Source organism: Gopherus flavomarginatus, chromosome 15 (assembly GCF_025201925.1).
Source record: "Gopherus flavomarginatus isolate rGopFla2 chromosome 15, rGopFla2.mat.asm, whole genome shotgun sequence".
NCBI lineage: Eukaryota > Metazoa > Chordata > Testudines > Testudinidae > Gopherus > Gopherus flavomarginatus.
In genome coordinates this window covers 31147205-31170456 of record NC_066631.1, presented here as the reverse complement: position 1 = coordinate 31170456, position 23252 = coordinate 31147205, and the positions used below count along the sequence as shown (strand labels likewise).

The 23252-nt window shown below is 46.1% G+C and overlaps 1 protein-coding gene across 1 annotated transcript in view; it reads right to left on the bottom strand.

Annotated features, from left to right (window-relative positions):
• The window catches only part of MYO18B (myosin XVIIIB), a 198344-nt gene that overhangs the window by 136553 nt on the left and 38539 nt on the right, over window positions 1–23252 (bottom strand). The window contains exon 12 of the mRNA XM_050924023.1: window positions 20357–20501. Coding sequence (XP_050779980.1) covers window positions 20357–20501 — 145 coding nt within the window. The remainder of the gene's footprint in view (window positions 1–20356; window positions 20502–23252) is intronic.

Below are 23252 nucleotides of genomic sequence, written 5' to 3'. Positions count from 1 at the left end.
AGATACTATAGCAAGCCGGTGGCAACCTGTCTCTATACCACACATTGTAGCTGCTTGGAATGTCACAGAGACAGCCGGTGTTAGACTCAGGCCTCCCTCCACCAGCCCAGGCCCTCTTACCTTTGAGTTACTGAAGAAGTTCCTTTCTAATATCTGTATAGAATCTATGACACACAGCTGAGCAAGTCTAACTCTGTCCGGTAGAGGACAGTTGTGCATTTACCTTATACCTTTACATTTTGGCTATGCCAAATTCCTCCCTGGGGAAAGTCCAAGGAGAAACCAATAGAATTATACCAGGGAGGAACTGGGTCAGTCTTTAAAAAAAACTATTAGATCAATTTCTTCAGCAAGGATTGAGCAGGATCCAATGGCTGGGAGAAGCAAAGAGGACCAAGCTACCATGGCATCATGATCCAATGCCAGGGTAGTGGCTGGCATCGCCTAACGTGGCATCAGCCAGGCACATTGTATATCAGTAAAGCAATCTCTGCCAAGGATCATGGGCTCAAGCAAATCCAGTGAATAGCTCAGTCAGCTAGCCACAATGAATTGCCCGGGTCATAGTCTGCACTCAGTTGCCCTGGTGTAACTCAGAAGTCATTCCACTGATTTCAGCAGAGTTACTCTGGATTTACATCAGCATAACTAACTGGGAGAAGACTTTGAGGCAAAGTTCATTTCAATGGTTTTAATTACTTCAGCTTATTCAAAGATTGTAATGAGCACTGAAGCTTATTAAAGAAAAATGGTCACATCTGACAAAAAATAAAACCCAAGTTCCAGCTGCTTGGATGGCACTGAAAGCCGAGTCCTGCTGAGGATGTGACAAACCTCTCTCAGAAGGCAAAGCAAGATGACCAGGTGAACTGGACCCAAGAAGGCCCCTAAGCATCACTTCCAATGACACGATGCTAGCGTTCCTGAGGAGAAGAGCCCGCAGCATTGATAACTAGCAAAATGTGTTTCCTTATAACTGCAGCCTTGACAGGAAGGTCTGGGAGAACTGGGCAAAAGGAGCTCTGACTCAGTGGGGTTTGTCTATTGCAACCCAGCCAGCTCCAGTTACAAGGCTGGTTTAAAACACACACACACACACACACACACACACACACACACACACACACACACACACACACACACACACACACACACACACACACACACACAGGGATGGGTGTGGTTCTGAATTCTGTTTTCCAGATAATTCAAGAGAAATCTGAACAATGGAAGTAGGATACTGGCTGGAAACCAAAGACCTTCTCCTATTTAAACTATGCCAGTAAGACGCAGATCAGCAAAACTGACAAAAATCCACGTCGGACATTTTAAGCATCTTTTTCATCTATTTTGTAACATTTTTAATTTCAAGGGTTAATATTTCATTTTCCAGCCCCCAGCCTTTTTAAAAAAATATTTCAGCAATACGGGTCTCTGCTCTGAAAAGGTCTTGGAGATACACGCAGCCACAACAATAGGAAATCTGACCCAGCCTTTGACTATTTTTGAAGTGCTGAGCACAGGTGCCCACAAACAGAGTTTTTGGCTAGCCGTTCTTCAAACTCCTCTTTGGCTTTCCTTATTACATTTTTACACTTTATTTGGCAGTGTTTATGCTCCTTTCTATTTACCTCGCTAGGATTTGACTTCCACTTTTTAAAGGAAGTATTTTTATCTCTCACTGCTTCTCTTACATGGTTGTTAAGCCATGGTGGCTTGGATTGCACTCCCATTGCGGAATAACATCAATGGGTCTATGTGCCAACCGAGAAGTTAAATAGTCCTCCTTATAACCAGCCTCTCCAAGCAACCCCCATCCCCTCTCAGTAATAATCCCACACCCCCATTTAGCTGCCAAGCATCTTGTCTTGGGTTTGCCCATCTTGTCTTTCTTTGATCTGTCCCTGCCCCAGAGAGCTTACAATATGAATATATTCCGAATATTGTCTATATTTAGAGCCCTATATTCATTAATTTTACCTCTGAGAGTGATAACAATAATAAATAAATAAAATAATAAATAGTATAGCATTTTTCCTTAATCATTTGAAAATTTCCATTGGCATTAATGGAAGTTTGGGTTGTGTAAGGATTGCAGGATTTGGTCCTTAGTTAATGGCGCATTGTAATTACACACTTCTAGATGTAAGTGATTTCTCCAACTGGTCATGCTCCTATGGCTTTTTCAGATGGTTCACACTTTTCTTAATTTAAAACCACTAATTTTCAAACCTAGCAAAGCCATCATTTACCTTCAGCACAGCTAGCTGCACACTACAGCCTCAATTCTGCAAAGACGTAGGCATGTCCTTTTTACATTATGAATGGTCCCATTGATTTCAAGGAATCATAGAACAGAACCACAGAATCATAGAAACGTAGGGCTGAAGAGCCTCAAGGGGTCATCTATTCCATCGCCCTGCTTAAGCATACCATATAGACAGCAACTCAACGATACATGCGTAGTTGGCTCAAACCTTCCAAAGAGATTCTGCCTTTGGGCAGAGACTAAGCAAGGAAAATGTCAAGCCCAAAGGAAATTATTTTCTGAAAGTTCAGAGTGAGTGAAGACAGGGGGGTTGAATTGCAATTGTAACGATCTAGTAGTTGCTGCTAGCAAAGGCTAAAATAGCATTTTCTTGCATAGTTTAAGAGCTTCAGAAGACTGAACTAACAGATGTGTTTATGGAAGCTGATGAGCTCACAATCAATGTCTTCAAATTCAGGATTGTTTTATTCAAGCTCAACAATGATTGCAGTCCCCACAGCCCTGGAGGGCATAATGCTGTAGTCTCCCACAGCAAATAAAACTGACATATATTTGCAATGACAATTATTTATATGCAACAACAGTAATTCCATCTTAATGATTAAAATCCATAAGGAGGCAAAATGCAGACCAGATCCCTTCATAACTGACGAATATCTATGCGTCTGTGACAGCAAGCTGGCAGGAAAACAGCAAAGCTGCGCTGGAATGGACAGAAAAGGGAAGAGTCGGACAAAATCCCACAGGAATTTATCATTGCTGTAAAGGGATACTAGACTAGGCTTTTCCATAATCTGTGGCCAGAAAGTGAATGCAAAAGGAAAGGGAAGGAATGACTCAGACCAGGCAGAAGTGCTGGGTCCAAGATACAGTATGGACAATTAGCAAAGCACAGTCAAGAGGATCTCTCCATTCTTCTCTGTGCACATTTCTTTCTCCCTTGTTTTTGACTCTGAAAGAGCTCCAAACATCAGGGCATGCACTCTGAGTATGTGGAGGGACCCCAAGATGGGGGCAGTGGCTGGACTCCGTTCAACCTGTAGAATTTTAACTCTGCCCAAGGGATCCAGAACACGGAGGCCTGGGTTCCCTTCACAGCGAACTAGGAAGGGGCACTTGCTAGGATCTGTGACAAGATCCTCTCAGTGAGACTTAGGCTACGTCAGTTAGGCGTCGCAATATCAAACGGCAACACATCTAAATACCTTTAACTATCAGGCCTACGTGCATCTGACGAAGTGGGTATTCACCCACAAAAGCTTACGCTCCAATACGTCTGTTAGTCTATAAGGTGTCACAGGACTCTTTGCCGCTTTTTTCAGGCCTGCGTGACTTCCTCAATTGAAGCCAACCTTATAACTCCACATGCAGCGCCTTAACCACAAGGTATCTTTCTTCCCATATTTCAGTTCCTCTTTCAAACATCCTTTCTAGTACACGCACCCTTGCATAACAACATTGCAAGGTACAAGACTTGCTTCCCAGAATGCCTGAGTTAATCAGACTTGAATGTCCTTGTAAGCATGAGGAGGCTGTTCGCAGCCATTCTTTCACAAGCCAAGCGCCAGATAAATCTCTCTTTCAAACTGAAACCTGCAAATTCTGTGTAGTTCTGCTTAGCGTCCTCTTCTGGAAACGAAGGGGTAAACGGAAAGATAAGCACAATGATGTACTGTATGCAGTGTTGTTGTAGCCGTGCTGGTCCCAGGACAGATAAGTACAATGTTTATCTTGACATAACGAGATGGCTGCCTCACGTGAGATACTTTGGAAATATTTGGATTTCTTTCTAGGCCTGCTTTCTGCTGCTTCGTAGGTAAGATCTTGCAGCTACCCTAAGAGGGAAAACACTGAACCTTATTAAAATGAGATAAAAGCAGTTGCTCTGTAATGCATACATTGTTTGAGGTTGGGGAAATGTTACTAAGTTATTAATATACACCAGCTACTCTCTACTTCATGCCTCAGATTCTCTCTCTGGAGACTGTTCTAAGAACATATCTGAATAAACGTTAAATAATTTCTGAGATACTCTTCATACTGCTATTACTTTTCACACTGAAAAATATTCCTTAAATGGCACATCAACTTTACTCAATTGACATATCCTGAACAAGCAAATTAACATTCACGAAAAAAATCCTCACAGAAATCCCGATTTGTTTGGTATTTTTTTCCATGCGTTGTGCCTGTTGATTTGTTAAGCAATTTTCCTTTCTATTTTCAGCCTGTTCTGTGTTGTGCTAAGCAGGCTTTTTCCGCCTCATAAATTATAAATAAAAACAGCAGTGTGCAGTCACCTTGGTATGTAATCCGCCTTCTGTACAACTTCTGTACAACTTCAGCGCGTAACAGGTAATTATTTCAGCCAGTTTAATATTTAAGAGAGGCAATAGGAAGCGACACTGTCAGTATTGTGCTTGTTTACATGCATGCGCACACATAGCATGTACACCAGAGTGGTAAAATGGCAGTTAAATTCTACCATATTCCATAGAACAGGCCATGTGACATTCCCATAGGATAAAATCGAGATCCATGACTCACTCTTTGAATGTTAGCTTTGTTTCTTTCTGTTGTTTGAAAAAGTTGTTGCTATTATTATTAAATCCCAGGAATGGCACTTCGTTGGATGTAATAACAGCATAACCCAGTGGTGCCCAGGAACCTGGAAGGCCACATGGCAAAGTTTCGGGGAAAACCCAGATGATTCAGAGGTGACTGGACTTGGAGTTACTTTTTCTACCTTATGCAAATGGGAACTGTCTAATAAGATTCCATCGCTTTTAACCTTTCCTTAATGCTAATTCCCTATTGCAATGAGCTCTGGCATTAACAGCACAAGGTGGAGCAGCAAAACAATGGTGCTAATCTGGGCAGGTTTTGAGAGCACTGATAGAGTGGTATTTCTACAGCACTGCGGCAAAGTCTTTCCACGTATTCCTGGGAGAAGCCTAAACCCAGCGGTACCATCCCAGAGGCCAGGCTTGTTACTCACAACCTTCTTCCTTCACTTTCCTAGAATCAGGCTGGCTCTGATTCTCGTCTCACAGCAGTATCCTGTCAGTTCATGCCACTGGTGTGAGGGAGTTACAATGAAAATGGAACAAACTGTGACCAGTCCAAGGATAAGAGCAGGAATTTTGAGATGTAAATCCAAGAGAAACATATTAATAGAGAGTGCACCTCAAGCATCTACCAGTCAGGCTGATTTAACACCCTACGCTGCTCAAACCGCTTGTGAAAACTTATGGAGCAGCACTGAAAGTTCAAAGGCAACGTCTGTTCCTTAGGCCATGGTTACACTAGAGAGTTGCAGCGCTGGTGAGGGGGTTACAGCGCTGCAACTTAGGATGTGGCCACACTTGCAAAGCACGGCCAGCGCTGCAACTCCCTGGTTGCAGCGCTGGCTGTACACCCGGTCGAGCCTCGGGTGTAGGGATTCCAGCGCTGGTGATCCAGCGCTGGTCAGCAAGTGTGGACGCCCACTAGCGCTTTTATTGACCTCCGGGGTATGAGGAGGTATCCCAGAATTCCTGTCCACAACAAACCGGAAGAAAGGGAGAGCTTGGAGTTCAGCCAAACTGCTTATTTAAAAAACAAACACAGCTCCTGTTTGCTGAGTGAGCGGAGGCAGGCCGGGAAATTACTTTGGAATGTTCACAGCTGTTTGCTTGAAGAGAGAAACAGCACGCTCACACGGCAGAGGGGGAGGGGGAAGTCCATGTTGAGCAGTTGCTTATCTGGTCTGATGGGTATTTAGAAGTACATAATTTGCATTTAGTGAATGAGAGAGGAGTGGGGGAAGGGAGTTAGAACTTTTAAAATGATTGAAGGTAGCCACTGTGTGTCTTCCAGTCCTTAGAACTTGCAAGGCAGGGAGCTGAGAACAGTGTCAACTCCAAAAATCCAATCTGTCTGTCTCCTCCACGCTCCCTGTCACATTCCACCCCACCCCCCTCTTTTGAAAAGCACGTTGCAGCCACTTGAATGCTGGGATAGCTGCCCACAATGCACCACTCCCAACAGTGCTGCAGGTGCTGCAAATGTGGCCACACTGCAGCGCTGGTAGCTGTCAGTGTGGCCACTCTGCAGCGCTGGCCCTACACAGCTGTACGAACACAGCTGTAACTACCAGCGCTGCAAAACTGTTAGTGTAGCCATGGCCTTAAACAGGGCACTTGACCGGTGAGAACAGCAGCTGTCTTAAAGCTGATTGTTTTGCTGCTCTCATTGTCATGCATGCTCAGAAGCCTCTGCATACACTGAGTTCATCTTAATTCCATAGGCAACCTGGCTGGGATGGGGTGGGGGGAATGGTGGGCAGCAATTGGGTATTTCAAGCTGTACTTGGTGTTTCTGTAATGGCAGTGGGTAATTACATCAGAAGGAAGTACGCAGAGCTGCATCGCTTTGTTCAGTGGTGGAAACACCAGGCTTCCCAGCCACCTGCCTTATACCCCCTGCAGTTCCTGCGGTTCACCTCACCAACAATGTACTGAATTAATAATTGTTAATTAAGAGCCCTGAGATATCAGGAGTTAGTCAGGAACATGCACGCCTCACATTTCCCCTTTAATCAGTGCATGTGGGAAACAATTAAGGGAAATGAGAACGTGCTTGGGGAACCAAACACCTCGCTACCAGTCTATTAGAGGGAATGCAGGCTAATTAAGAGCAGAGACAGCAAGTGGGAGATGGAAATCCCACTGAGAACCAAGAAAGCAGGGAAAGCTCTGAGAAGCTGCTGCCCAGTGAAACATCTGCTTTGTGTACATAACTTTTCCTTAATCCCCCATATCTAGGGAAGGTTAGGCAGACTACTGTACTATTTCTCTTCTGCAGACTAAACAAATCCAGTTTTTTCAATCATCTCCCACAGGTCATGTTTTCTAGACCTTTCATCATTTCTGTTGCTCTTCTCTGGACTTTTTCCAATTAGTCCACATTTTTCCTGAAAAATGGCACCCAAAACTGGACACAACACTCCACTCGAGGCTGTATCAGCGCAGAGTAGAGAGGAAGAATTAATTCTCATGCCTTGCTCACAACACTCCTGCTAATACACCCCAGAACAATGTTCCCTTTTTTTTGCAACAGCGTTACACTGCTGACTCATATTTAGCTTGTGATCCACTCTGACCCCCAGATCGCTTTCTGCAGTGCTCCTTCCAAGGCAGTCATTTCCCATTTTGTATGTGTGCAACTGATTGTTCCTTTTTAAGTGGAGTACTTCGCATTTGTCCTTACTGAATTTCACTTGCACTTGCAACCCCTCCTACCCTGGTATTGTCAGCAAACTTTATAAGTGCACTGTCTATACCATTATCAAATCACTGATGAAGATATTGAATAGAACCAGATCCAGAACTGATCAGTGTGGGACCCCACTCGAAATGCCCTTCCAGCTTGACTATGAAGCACTAATAACTACTGTTTTCCAACCATTTATGCACCCACCTTACAGCAGCTCCATCTAGGATGTATTTTCCTAGTTTGTTTATGAGAGAGTTATGTGAGATAGCATAAAAATCTTACTAAAGTCAAGATATACCACATCTACCACTCTGCCCCCCATCCGCACAAGTTCATAAAATTAAGACAAGAGGCAATGGGCTTAAATTGCAGCAAAGGAGGTTTAGTTGGGACATTAGGAAAAATTTCCAGCCAGAGTGGTTAAGCGCTGGAATAAATTGCCTAGGGAGGTGGTGAAATCTCCATCATTGGAGATTTTTAAGAACAGATTGGACAAACACCTGTCAGGGATGGTCTAGATAATTAGTCCTGCCATGAGTGCAGGGGACTGGCCTAGATGACCTTTCGAGGTCCCTTCCAGTCCTACGATTCTATGATGTTTTAGGAATGGGACGCAAAGGGCCCAGATACCCAGCTGGTGCAAATCAGCCACAATTCCACTGATATTAACAGGGCCAGATCCCCAGCTGGTGTAAATCACCACAGCCCTATTAAATTCAACACCAATTTACGTCAGATGGAGATCTGGCTCACTGTGTGGACGAGGGAAAGCAAGGGCAGGAGACATATCTGAAAAGGAACAGTAAGGAGCAGAGTCTCGATAAATGGAATTCTGGTTGCTCGTGCTTGGCTGTAGCCAGGCCAGCAAAAGCATGTGCGTATGCACCGCAGAAGCAGTATGACATTCCCAGCAGACGCTGCTGCCTGCGTGAGTCACTCTCTCCACACCCAGCAGCCTTCCAGAGCCTGGCATCAGGGCACCTCGGGCAGTGCTGGACTCTGAAGGCTTTTGATTAAACCCTGTGCCTGACTTGCCTATGGGAAGAAATGGTGTTGATTCCAATCAAGTTGGCTTAACTTGACTGAAACCCCCCTGAGCATCCAGCAAGGCTGCACCCATGGCCAGCTCAGATGATCTTAAAGGTGATAACTCACGTGTCTGAGGTGTTGGGGGGAGGAGTGCTCATTAAGCTAACTGGAGTGGAAAACATCGTTTTGCCTGCATACAAAGGGCTATAGTTTGTACATTTCAACCGGTTTCCTCTGCGATTGTTCATGGTTGCTGCATTTGTTGTGCTGGCTGCACTTAGATGCCATTGCAAAGGATGTTGCATAAAACAGTAACTGAACAGACAAGTAACACCAGAGTGTGGCAGGGGAGTGGTGGAGGTTTTATCAGCCCCCTTGTGGAATAAGCTGCTTCACTCACTCTCCCCTGGCTGGCCATTCATGCCAATAAAACTTCTGGTTCTGAGAGGGCTCAGAGGGTAACTGGGCAATTGCTCCTCTGCTTTTAGGTATCATGGGGGGCTGCTTTGCCACCTTCCCTATAGGAGGATGCTGGGAGGAACAGTGACGGGACATGACCTGACTTGTCTTGTCCAGCAGACTGTGTAACCCAGCATCTAGATGAGCTTGGCACTTGGATGGGTTCAATCCAGATGAGACTCAGGTAATGGTTAGTTGGGAGAAGCAGCCAGAGCAGACACCAGGACTTATATCAGTGCCTCTGAGTTGGGAGTTGGGACGGCCCTTCGTGGCACAGGCGTGCAGCATGGGGGACACTGTCAGACCCTGCACTGCTGCTGGATGGCCAGGCAGCTTTCGTGCCCAAGAGCCCTTTACTCATCAGTGCTGGTTAAGAATGGTGCAACCATGAGGAAACCCAGGAGTTGGTTATATGAGAGACACTTTCCTCCCTGTGCCATAATCCATGGACAGAGTCCACAGAGGGGCTTGAGATGGAGCATCCTCCACATAGGAGAGAGGGAGGTGCTAGCCCAGCATTTACGGGGTGGGGGCCTTGACCCTGGAGCCCACTCTACTGCCATGGTCTGGGAGACTGACTCTGGTAGCTCACAGGCCAGACTGCAATGCCCATCTCAGGAACTTGGGGATGGAGCAGAGATAGGATGGCTCCTGTGGAGGGATGGGTTTATTTTACTATTCTACTTCTGTACTCATGGCTAGAGTGGGACTGGCTGTCCACGGGGTCATTTCATTCTAAACAGCACATGACATTAAGAGGGACCTGCAGCCTGTAAGGAGCGCTCGCTATGTTTCAAACCCCCAGCTAATTAGTACAATATCTCTCTCACTGTACATACCACTCATCTATGCTGTAGGACCCTGCCGCTCTGTGAAAGGAGAGTTCAGCCACAGTGCCAAGCGAGCAGCTGAGCCAGTTTGTCACCTCGGCCACTTTTCTCCACCGACTTTATAACAATGTTTCTGTTTATCACTGATAATGGGACTAACACAGATGCCCATTTTCATGGCTTTGGGCGGGTGCGGGAGGACTGGGAGGGTTGATCCCTGCTTGGATGTTTAATTTATTTGTCTTCCACTCAGTTCTGCAGTCTATTCTCTGTTGACCCCTTGGCTAATGTACGACCCATTAACGCATATGGATAACAATGGGAAGAGCCGTGTAATGGCCTGATTAAAGAAATCTGCCATTCTGGCTGCATTTCGTGGACGGTTTGTAATGAAGATGTCAGAGAGCTGGACAGATAGTGCCAAGTCTCCAGGCGAGGAGAGAGTTTGCCCTGGCTGAGGAGCCATGATAACAATAAAAAACAATCCCAGGAAGGAGAAACAACACCAATAGTAACAAGCCTCTGGAGTCAGACCCCTCCACACCGCCAGTGACTTGGCAATAGTAACAGCCAGGCTGTGGGACTAAAGGGGAATGGATGAAGGAAAGGCAGCTAAAGTCTTTCAGAGACATAGAGAAAGCCAGTGAAGCTGAGGGTCAGGAGTAGTGCTCACCGCACGGGCTACAACAGCCCAGGAAATGAGAACGCATTCTGACAACATCACTGGGGGAATTCTCAGGCCTGGCCACATCGGGGCGACCAACAATATCATTTGCATTGGGAAAAAATATTCATGTCGGGCGACATTGTGGCAAAGTTACAGACCTCACGGGAGCTGGGCAGTGCAGCTGCACCAGCCCTACTGGGCCTCAGCTCCTGAGCAGCACCACTGCTGCTCCAGCCTGTAGAGAGGTGAGGGGAGCATCTGCACTCTTTTCCCCTTCCCTGCCCCTTTCAGGGTGGAACAGCACCAGGGCTGCTGCTGCAGCTCACCCAGTGCAGAGGACTCAAGGAACAGCACAGAGCTGCACCGGCCCCATACCTGGGGGGACGGGGGAGGGTACTGCGAAACAGGGCAGATGGGGCTGTTGTCAGCCCTGCCCCTCCTTTTGCATGAGGTCTCGGGGGGGAGATGCTTTAAGTCACAGCCAGAGGCTTTCCAAGAGCCATGCCAGCAGAGGTAGCTGAGCGCAAACACTAGATCAGTGGGAGCTTCCAGCCGCATTCCCTTCCTGCACATTCTCTGATTTGCAGCTTTGATATATTTCTTACCCAGAAAATAATACATCTGGTGAGTGCAGATCTGATCAGTAAACACCAGTCCAGGGCTTGAGTGAGCTCTAATCTATCAGAGCTATTTGCAAACCAGCAGATGTGTCAATTCTCCAGTTGCTCCTGTACTTTCCCGCTTTTGTTCTCATGGCTCTGAAACACCAAGGTGCCCCCTTAGGAGAGGTTCAAGTATAACCAATACCCACCCTCAGTGCAAACACAGCAGAGAAATGTGAGAGACCTGCTACCCACAGCAATGCCCTGTGTACTCTCCGCAGTGACATTGTCTCCAGATGCCCGCTCTCTGGATGGCAGGAAGGGCAGAATAAGGGCACGCAGGGTGGCAGGTTCAAATAAAATCCTTTACCCAATCCATAGCTATTATCTAACCGAGGTTTCTGGCCCATACTTGTATTTTGGCTTTTGTTTATATGGGTTTCCACCACCTGAGTTGGACTTTATGTTTCAAATGACTCAAAGCATAAACTCCACCCAAGTCCTGGAGTTTTGCATGTTTCCCACTCAATATCTTAAACAAACAACCCTACCTCTGCCACAAGTGGGAAAGGAAATGCACATTTGACCCAGAATGAGGCCCAGGTTCACATATCTGAGCAAACCTTTCCACTAATCCAAGCTGAGATTCGGGATTGCCATGAAAAACCTAAAACCCACTGAGTTTCCCTGCCACAGTCTTTGGAGATCTCTGCTCCACACAGCTCTGCCAAGGTGCTAACAGGCCAGGCAGACCACATAGCTTTTGTGATAGGGACAAATATCCATTAGGGACAAGGGTTGAGAATATAAAACTCATGTCACTTGTGACCTAGTGACTGATCTTTTGATGCTGGAGGAAAAGCTGCTGCACACCCTGTCTCTAGGACTCTTCGTGTGGCAATCGCAACAAACGAAGTGTTTATCATCACTCATCAGGGCAGTGCCAAGAGAGCTATTACATTCTGAAATACCCCACAGCAACCTTGGCCTCTGGAGGCTCTGCTGGCTTTGTGCTGCCAGGGGACAAATCTTCTCTCCTGGCACATTCCCCCTGCCAAATCAAACCTGGCTCCAAGGTGAACAAACAAACGGAAGCGAACGAAGCTCAGAACCCGCTTCCTTTCAGCACTGCACTCGGCAGGTTTCCACAAATCCACTAAGATTGTTCTCAGGTGGTTTTTAAGGCCTTTCCCATGAAGCCTGTGTGGATTTAGCATATGCAACATATAAGACAGGAATGAGCTCACTGCATCCTGTTCCTTTAAAGAACACAAGGAAGAAAGCCCAGGTGCTGAAGAGAGGAATATGTTAGAACTTATGGAGAGAGTCATAGATTCAAACTCCAGGCCTCGATGGAATTTATCAAAGCAGCGTCTTCATGAATGATGGAAGGAAGCAGGGAGACCGCTTCCCCAGCCAGAGAGGTAGCTAGCCTTTTCCATGATGTTGCAATGGAGTGAGACACAGCAGAATATGATTTAGCTAAGCCAAATGTTAATGTTCTAGCATCACTATCAGGAAAGCGAGCTCTACAAAAACAAAACAAAACAAAAAGCCCACCATCTTCCCACAACTGAAGGTTGATGGATCTTGATGGTGATGAAAATGCTCCTGCATTCTATAAAGATTTTGACTTTGGTAAAAGAAAAAAAAATCTCCCTGTATCAGCTGTCTGACCTCACAAGACTTCTGCCCACTAGGGCTGCATCTGAGCCAAAATCAAACCAGCAAGGCCGTGGTTGGACCTGAGGACCCTAATCTGCCCTCTCCACTCCAGAACTGGTCTGATCTGGGCCCCACTCAACACCCTGGTGCTTGCGCAAGAAGCTCAAGGAGTCAGAGAAAGCTACAGATTATTCATGGGTCCTAGCAAGTCAGCGGCTCTCCTCTCCCTTTCCTCAAATTCAGCTGGCAGAGAAGGAGCCTGGCACTGGCTTTCCAGCAAACAGGATTAAAAATGTTTAGAAAGCAACATTTGAAGCCTTAAGCATTTCTTTGAAAACATTGGGAGGGGAAGAATTGCCCCGTGTAAAGCCTTATGACGTTACACACAAAACCCAGCCTCTCACACACTGGGCTCTTGCTTCATTTGGAGTTTCCCATCCATTGCACAGATGTCAGCCAGTGCCGGACTCTAGCCGGGACAATGATAAACATTCTGAAACATGCTAAAGATGACACCAAAACTTGCTGGGTTTCTTCCCTTGCCACCCTCCTAGGGATACATCTGATATTGCATTTATCACAAAAGGCAGCCTCTGAGCCAGTGATGATTCAGGAGACTTTATCCTTTTAGCAACCCACAATAATGAACAATTTGGGTAAATGTGGGTTTGAGCCTTGGTGGAATTAAGAAAGTGTCATTTCCACATCAATTATTGAAAGGTCACTATATCTCCGCAGCTGTAAAACAGCAGCTGTAATGCAGGTTTAAGGATTTTCTTTCTACTGGTGAGGATGAGATAAGTCAGACTGGGCCATTCCTGATTGGCATTCGTGCTCACAGGAAATTGGGTAATTAGAGCCTGCCTGATTCTGCAAGCTGCCCTCATTCTAACATTCTGATTGACATCGCCATTACCCTACTCATCTAAATGGCTCTGAGCGATTCTGGAAACTTTCCATTTTAAAAAGCTAAAAGAGGGATTCAGGTGGGGTTTCTATAGCTCATTTTCACTGCCAGTCACTTCTCCCTGTAGGCATCTGAGAGATTATTTCACATCAATGGATCCAGGCGCGGGGACTCTGTATCATGCCTCCAGTGTGGCCTGGAGCAAGTCACATAATCTCTTTGTGCCTCAGTTTCCCAATTGGATAATAATCCTTCCCTGCCTGATTTTCAGATACTACAGCAATCAGACTAGGGCAATAAGTAAGTAACCAGGTAGATAATCTAAAGCCTAGATTTCAATATATAATCTAGGACTGTACCTCCAATAGATGTATTCTGGGGACCTAATCCCAGGTTTCCTTTCCCTTCCCCTGATGGAAATAGCACAAAAAAAGTTTGTTTCAGGCACAAGACTCAGACTGCTATTAAGATGCAGATACAATTCCGAGCCCTGAAGTCTAACTTCCGCAGCACTTTGGTGGAGATTCCAATACCCCTGGATCAGACAATGCAAGATTTTTCTAGTACCTGAAAACCATGTTGGGTTCCTCCCAATGTGCATATCCTCCTCCTCCTCATGTCCAATAGATAGCTCTGGGAGCAGAATTTTATTGGCAATATTCTCTGTGATATACAAGAAAGTGTGGAAACCAGCTCACCCTTCCACAGCCCCACTGAGTTCTACAGGGCTGGTGGTAGAAATGTTTTCTCATGAAACTATGCAGCTATGACCCAGAGTAATTGCAGAAAGCAGGCTAGGGCAATAACAAAGTGGAAATGTTAATCACTTTTCTAGACAGAGCTGCACTTGACGTGCAGGATGGCACTGGACAGTTTCCAGCTCTCCCAGAACAAAGAGTGAAATACATTCTGTTAACTGTGCCAGGCATGGATATCTGGGGATGTTAGCAAAGCATTCGTAGACAGAAAGGAAGAGATTAAACAGCAGTCCATAATGCCTTGCTTACTACAGTGGAGGGCAATTCTATGCAGAATGTACTTCTCTGAAAATAAACTACTCCTATCAAAGACTAAAAAGTAAACCTATAGCAAAGTCCTGCCATGACAGGATGTTCCAGGCATAACAATCACTTTTCTTAACATGTAAAAAAAAATGAATAAACACACTGAAAAGACAGATGCAGAGATTTTCCTTCCTGGTGTTCTGCACCATGCAGAACTGTGCCAGCTCACTTTTCTGAAGGGGAAGTGGTGGGAGCAACCAGGGCAGAGTCACAAACAGGATCAGTCTGCTGGAAAAACTTGGGTCATCTACTCTAGCCCTTTCCATGCTGATCTTCAGCAATGGGCTCTCTGTGTTCTTACTAACCACAGGAAGACATTGATCCAGCTCCTTTCCTGGACACTCCTTCTGCATGCTTTTTGCTCCTTCTCCCGGGATGTGCAAGATTCCTTAGGCTGAGCCCTGCCTCCCAGAGCTGCAGCCCCTTTTCCCCCAGCAGGTTCCCACTGCTCCCCTCCCAAGGGGACCCAGGCAGAAACTCCTCTTCCCTGCACCTTAATGACAGCCCCACTCTTTACAGAGAACTCCTGTCCCCGCCTTAACGGCATTTAATGAACGAACAGGGTGGGCTGGCCGGCCCTAGGCCTCTGCCCGTAAAGAACCAGAATACCCTGCTACAGACACCAGCCAAGGCCTTGGAACCTGGCAGAGAAACTGAAAATGGACTGGCTGTGCACAATGCCACCTAATAATCCCTGCCTCAGATGGGCTCCCTAATCCCTTTCTTCAGCTCCTGACATTTAAATTCAGTGCTTAGCAACTGTGATGCAGTAGGGACTGTCTGTGTGGGGAACGGGAGAGCAGGGAAGGACTTTAGGGGATGGACGATGCCAGGGCCTGTAACCTGAGCTAGGTAAGGGAGGGGAAAGGTCAACACCTTTGCCCAGGAAGGGGACAAAGGAAGGGAGTGGCAGGAGGGAAGCATTTTGAGTTTGGGCTTGGGGTTGGATGGGTGGAATTCAGGGTATCCTAGCTAGGATCCAAGCACCCTGAAAGCCCAGAAGGACTCGATGGAGGGGTCCTGACTGTGCGTGCAAGCCCTGCTGTAACCTGTGTTCCTGTTGTCCAATAAACCTTCTGTTTTACTGGCTGGCTAAGAGTCACTGTGGGTCCCAGGAAAAGGGGTGCAGGGCCGGAATCCCCCACACTCCGTGACAGCAACCACAAAGGATGCAGCTTTAAGAATGCTAGAGATGAGCACCCTGAGCACCCCAGGGAGATAGAGACTGCCTAGGGTAGAGAACAATGCACATCCCCAGTATACTGCAGCAGGGACAGAAATACCTCAAGAAATATTTCACCTCAGAGACAGCCCATGGAAACCCAGCCATGTTTATTAAAGCTAAGATGTGGGAAGCCCTAGCTTGGAGTACATCAGCGCTGTGATTTTTGTACCAGTCAGCAAAACAGACAGACTGCAACTGAGAATGGGCTGACTCCAGACCTCCAGCTGCACCTGAAACCTCCTTCCTGGTTAAAACACTAATGAATACATGAAAACATGTAAGAGACTGGGACTCACAAAGGGGATTGAAAATGCTTAGGTGAATGGGCCCCTGGGAGGCCTGCTGGCCTCTGGATGTCATTCTCGTTTCCCACAAAGGGAATGTCACAACATTTCAAAGGCAACAAGAGGCGCTGACACCAAATGGCACAGGCTTTTGAAATCCTACTTTTTTGTTGTCTTTAGAGCTACAAACTAGTTTCTCATTCTCAACCAGCAATAGATGTCACTTGTCTATTTCTGGGCAAACCGAATTTGTGACAATCTGCAAAGAAAATGATTTAACTCGCATACCCCTGTGGTGAATGTAGTATGTGCCACAAGTTAAGTGCCTTTGTTTCTGAGATAAGGGAGGCTGCCCCTGCTCCTGCTGTTCCACAGGGCTGCAGTGTCTGGCTGCGTTCAGGAACGTGAATGAAAAAGGCATGGATGAGCTCTCTTTGGTGACGTTTCCAAAAGCAAAGGATTTTGAACACATAACTTCAAAGTTCATGAGAAGGGGGAGGGAAGAGATGGCTATCAGGGTGACAGGTTTAACCACATTAAAAGAGTGCCCCTCAGAGACTCTTCCTCCACCTGGCTTTGATCCATTTTTTATCCACATTTCCTTTCATTTCTCTCCTTTTGTTGACACATGACAGGGGAATCGATACCACAGTGAGTGGAGCTGAGGCATGCTCTGGTTTTTAATCCTGTATCTGAGTCACTTCTGTGAGCAGTCACAAGCCCTGTCTGGGCCCGTTATTAAATAGTCCAATTCTTGCTCAAGTAGTTACCAGATTTTTCAAACACAGGAGACCCTTGACCTTAAACTGACTCACAGGACACAGGGGACAAAAGGCCCCTGCTGAAAGTTCAATAAGTTTGAGTAAATCAACTCCAGTTATGATAGGAGGGAATTTTTAAAGCCTTTCCCACCTTCATAAAGTAGATATACTGCTCTGCATATTCTGACACGGATGCATAGTTGGCTCAAGAGCTGTGACCCTCAAGAACCAAAGTGGAAGACAAGGCCATTCTGGGTCTCCTGTGTTTGCATTAGGCGATTCACAATTCCAAATTGAGAGCATTCTAAAAAAGTCAAGGTGAGTATCCCCCAAAGTCCTGACAGTTGCAAACCTTCCCTTCCCCCTTCCCAAATAATAATCACTTGATTAAAAGAGGGAACGCACCCCCATCCAGACTCTACAGCTGTTACTGTGAATGGATGGGGAGCATTTTTTAAACAGGATGTCGTCAGGAGCAGCCAATTAGATGAACAGTAAGAGGCCACCCACCATTTCTTTAGAAGACTATAAAGGTGAAAGTGATATAAACCCTCAAGGTTCAGTGTATACTTCATCCACTAGCTCCCCAGGGTCAGGGAGAAGCTTCCTCTGAAGCAGAGACAAGATACAGTGCTAGATGGACCATTGGTCAACTCTAATACAGTGAGACTGCAATGTTTCTATCAGCATCCTACTCCCTGGGCAGTGCAGGCACCTATCTGCCTGAGTAGCTTTGTGCTTAAGTCCTTTCATTTTTAAATGAGGGGTCACTGTTTCCAATTTTGCCTTTTGCTGGAAACTCTGAGGCTGGAGGAACCTAGTCCCAAAGGACAGGTTGAGCTCAAATCAATGTCAGACCCGTGTCCTTGCTGACTAGACTTTGCTGCACTGTAGAGAAATAAAGCGAACAGATTTACCAAGTGGGAAAGGAGTGGGGAGAGGGAGAGAGAGCACACTTCAGATGAAAAAGTTCATCCATTTAAAATAATTAATAAATGATGAATGGCATAAATTACCATGAGATGTGTTATGATATGTTGCAGAGACTTCTACTGACGCCTATGGCTGATTTTAAAGCAACCCATTATTAAGCCCCTATAAATTGAAGTGTGTAAATCATATGTGGCTGACTTTAGAATAGGTTAGAACACAGCTTAAATACTTCATTAGGGAAAAGACAATTTCTGTATGCAAATAGTAACGATGTCTTTATAATCTTCCTTCCGATTGTTACCATTGTAATTCAATTACACGAGACATTCTAGAGAAGCTAAAATTGCTAACTGAACCTGCAGCTCCACACAACCACTGTAAGATACTACAAACCAGGATGGATAATTCCTTCAGTGACCATGCCTCTTCACCGGGTGCACTGGTGAAATGCTAAGGAATGACAGACACAGCAATCTGAGGTGAGACGGAACAACTAACTTCATTGTCAAAGTCAAGGGCCATGAATGTGAACAAGCTCAATAAAGATAATACATTTCCATACACGTATACCGATCCTCCCAAACATGGCAGAACACCGGAAGGGAGACAGGAGGCAGTGGGATTAGTATAATGGGTGGGTCTGGCAAAACCTGGATGTAAGAAAGAAATGGGATTTCCCTGGACCACTTGATGGTACTGATGGTTGTGTTCAGTAGGCTGTATAAGGAACTAGCACATTCCAGAGAATTCCTCCAGTAGCCTTAGAATCATAGAATATCAGGGTGGGAAGGGACCTCAGTTGGTCATCTAGTTCAACCCCCTGCTCAAAGCAGGACCAATCCCCAACTAAATCATCCCAGCCAGGGCTTTGTCAAGCCTGACCTTAAAAACCTCTAAGGATGGAGATTCCACCACCTCCCTAGGTAACCCATTCCGGTGCTTCACCTCCCTCCTAGTGAAATAGTGTTTCCTATTATCCAACCTAAACTTCCCCCATTGCAACTTGAGACCATTACTCCTTGTTCTGTCTGAGAACAGCCTAGATCCATCCTCTTTGGAACACCCTTTGAGGCAGCTGAAAGCAGCTATCAAATCCCCCCCTCATTCTTCTCTTCTGTAGACTAAATAATCCCAGTTCCCTTAGCCTCTGCTCATAAATCATGTGCTCCAGTCCCCTAATAATTTCTGCTGCCCTCCGCTGGACTCTTTCAAATTTTTACACATCCTTCTTGTAGTGTGAGGCCCAAAACTGGACACAGTACTCCAGATGAGGCCTCACCAATGCCTTTCTTTGTGTCTTCCCCTCCCCTGCCCCACAGTCAATATTCAGGTCCCAAATAATTAACAAGGAACTCCCATGAATGATGAACCAGTGGCAAAGGCTTCCTAGTAGGTGTTACTTCCTGAATGCTTAAGTCATGTGATGTGGCAAACTGCTGGAGATATATGGGTCAAGTCCTCAGCTGGTGTAAATCTGTGTCACTCCACTGACCCCGGTATTTAACATCAGTGGGGCTGCGCTGATTCACAGCAGCTGAGGACTTGGGCTTTTGGTTTTGTGCATGTCACAAGTTTGTAATGGAAGGCAGCACATATTTCATACTCCCATTGCTTTGGGAATGGCTCGTTTCTGGTGAAAAGTAAAGTGTACTTTTGAACATGCCTAGGAAAAGGATAAATGATGGGAATGGAAGTAACTGTCTAAGGTATAGTCTATACTACAATCCAGAACATAAAGTCTCTAAAGCCAGGACACAATATGATGGGCTCTGTAGGTCTGACTCTTCACTCACACAAGCTGTACACCAGCATAATGCCCTAGATTTAAACTGCATGAGGGGCTAGTTGGGCCCTGTATCAAAACCTGCCGACTAACACCACAGTGTGGCTGAGGGCACAGTTATCTAGGAGTTGCTATGGATATTGACAAGAGAAATGCCTTTGTTATCTAGTATCTGTAGCATTCAGTTTGTGTTGAGCTTATCACCCCGGCCAAGCCAGTAGCCTATTATTTCTTTACTTTGAGACAGTAACACCTGTTCAATCCCCTGGTAGCCAGTGAAGTCAGGGAGATAGCAGGATGATCATGTAACCTGAGAGCTTCAGTCTGTCTCAGTTCAGGTGACAGAACTCTCAGCTCCATTTGCATTCCTGTCATGGTGACCTCAGCATTAAGAAGCAGGAAACTCACAGAAAGACCAGCACACAGAAGCAGAGGAGGAATTAACTGAAATCTAGTTAGACTGTAAAGCGTGGACTATGCAATCTAATTACAACTTTTTCTCTCAGGTCAAATTTTGTATCCGTCTGGGCTGCCTTCCCCCTCCGCTTCCCCCTGCACAAGTAGCAGCCTGATAAGGGTTGTAGGAAAACAAGGAAGATGAGAGGTGCAAGCACTCCTTTACCTTTACATGCCCCTGCAGCTCCCAGGTGATAGATCCCTGCTAACACACGCCAAATGGCAGTCTGCTCATCCACGGTGATTCCCAAAGTCTCCATAGCAGCTTGAAGCTGGGCAAATGCCACAGAAGCCTTCTGTTTCTCTTCAGTCTAAAAGGGGGGGAAAGAAACAACAAGAGAAATGTAATTCTCTCTAAAGCTAGAGCAGGGGATTCTTGAAAACACAAATACTCAGACTCAACCCCGGTGGGAAATTAAAAAGGGCACCAAGATGCCAAGAGAGGAAATGGTGGAAAATTACTAGCGAGGCTCGAAAATTTCCCAGCCAAACATTTTTCCTTCAGAAAATGTCCTAACTGAAGCATTTCATGGGAACGTGATATTTTGGAGAAAACTTTGTTCTGGGACAACAAAAACCTGAAAAAAGCATTTTGATAAGGTTGAAAGACAGCATTTTGATTTTTCACTTTGAAATGACTTTCCATTTCAAAATTTGATAAATATTATAAATTATAATATAAATATTTTAACAGTTAGAATTGGAACAAAACATTTCAATTTTATCTAAACAAAATGTATCAATTGATCCAAAATGAAATTTTGGGGAAATTCTGCATTGTTTTTATTTCATTCTGAATCAGAATGTAAACCAGTTTCAAAGTGGAAATTCTGAGTTTTGACAAGCCCTAAAGATCACAATTAGCCTGGTATGTGTAGAGATGCCATCCGAGTGCCGAAGGAGCTTGCACTGATTCTCCTTCCCAGGCTGAAGGAGGTCTCATGAACCCAGCACTTTGCCTGCTAATGCGACTGCACATTTAGTCATGTCTTGGGCTGTCATGTCGCATTCAGTTCAAGAGGCACGGGCAGGAAGGGTGGCAACCCCAGGGCAATTCCTGCTGAGTCAGATTTTATTGTCATTTTGGTCTTCACGTCAGACTGGCTCTGCTGCCAAACACAGTGCAAACTGGGCATGAGAGTTTGAATGGAACTTTGCCGCAAGCACCAAGCTCAGCATGTTGGTGATTCCCCCTAGAGTATGAACATGCCTATGCAGATTCAAGCTGGCAAATGGAACACTAGGCGTGTAGTAGAGGCCCTGGTGGCACGGGGCTGGCTGGCTTCACTGCGGCACTGTCAGTTTGCTAATGTTCAGAGCATGGGAAAGCACATGCAGCATGTTTTTTGGGGAGGCATTGCCAAAAATTCCCATCTGCCTTGGAGAGGGATGTGCTGCACAATTCAGTTCTGAATCTGAATTCCAGCCCCCGACCAAAGACCAGGACGGTCCTCACCCGGGGTTTCGCTGCAGTCATCCATAACAGCAAGAGAGTGAGAAAACAGTTACAAGCGTCAGGTCCAGATCTAGACTTCAAAATGCACTTCTGCTCAGGGGAGTGGAGCTCTAGGGTCTTTATCCTTGCCCTTCTCTACTCAGTCCTCCAGGCAGCAGCACTCATAGCTGTGCTAAGACAGTGCCCGGGACTGGCCAGATGCCTTTGAACCCAGCACCATGACCTCTTTAATACAGGAATCTTCATCGCTGTTATTAGACCCTTCAGAAATCAACTACTCTCCTTATATGCAGCTAATCCTACCTATGCTCTTCACAAAGACAGAAAGTACAGTACCAATCTTTTTTTAAAGGCTCCTGGTTGCTGTACATGAATTAAACGCATATATTTAATTGTGAGAGGTGCTGAGAACCCACTGAAGTCAATGAGAGGTGTGAGTATCCTTGAGGAAAAACCCTGAAGATGGGAAAATGGTCACTTTGCTTTATCAGTGTGTTTCTTGGGCCACCCTACAGAATGAGAGAATTCTACGTTAGGAACGTTTACAGAACCCTACACAAATACTTCGTTCACAGCAAGGCTGGGGGTAAATCTACCCCGCCATGCACTAACCAGCGACCCCTGCAGCTGTGCACTACCAGTTCCCTAGTGCGCTTCTCCTATTTCAAAGCCAGCTAGATCAGTGGGCACCACAGAACTTTTCGTGTGGGGCTGCAGGGTCCCCAGGGACACTGTGTGTGTGGCAGGCTAGTGTAGGATAGGTTTACATCCCAGCTTGCTGTGAACTAAGGGGATGGCTACACTTCGAACTGGAGGGGTGATTCCCTGCTCAAGGAGACATAGTCGCACTAAAAATAGAGTGTAGCTGATATGGCGTGAGCAGCAGGAAGGGCGAGCCACCCCAAGTCCCTGCCTGGGGTCTCAGACAGGTATGTCCTCATGGCAGCCAGCCTGTCCCACAGCTTGCAAAGCCATGGCTACACTCCACTTGCTGTTGGTTTTTGTTGTGGTGCTCACAGAACTGAGTTAGTGATTGCTGAGGGGTAAGCAATCGTGACTTGATTATGGTTGTGATGGGCAAACAAAATAACATCCCAACCAGTAATATACATACTGGGGGCTAGACTCACGAGAGGGACCGAGCCGCCTAACTGCCCCCTTAGGTGTCACTGGCATTCACAAAACCACCTCTCAGCTGCCACCTACACCTATAGGCACCTAAATTCTCTAGGTGCTTAAATTTCCACCAGTGAAATCCTGTAGGCACCTGTTTCTGCCAGTGGGCATGTGCAAAGGCACCTGAGTTCTGACATTACTGACCTGCTCACCACCTAGCATGGGTCTAAGCCCCAGCCAGATTCACAAGTGAGGCATTCTCCGCTATCTCATTGTGGGGCCCGGTGCCGCATGCATGCCACAAGCTCACCTAACCAGCACTCTTGGAGGAGGCGGCGCTGCAGCTGCTCCTCTTATACCCAATAGCCCGGTGGTGAAGGTACTCACCTGGGGTGAGGGCAGCAGGTTCAAATCCCCACTCTGCTTTATTCAAAGCAGAAATTTGCACCAGGTCTCTCACTTCCCAGCTGAGTGCCCTAACTTCTGGTCT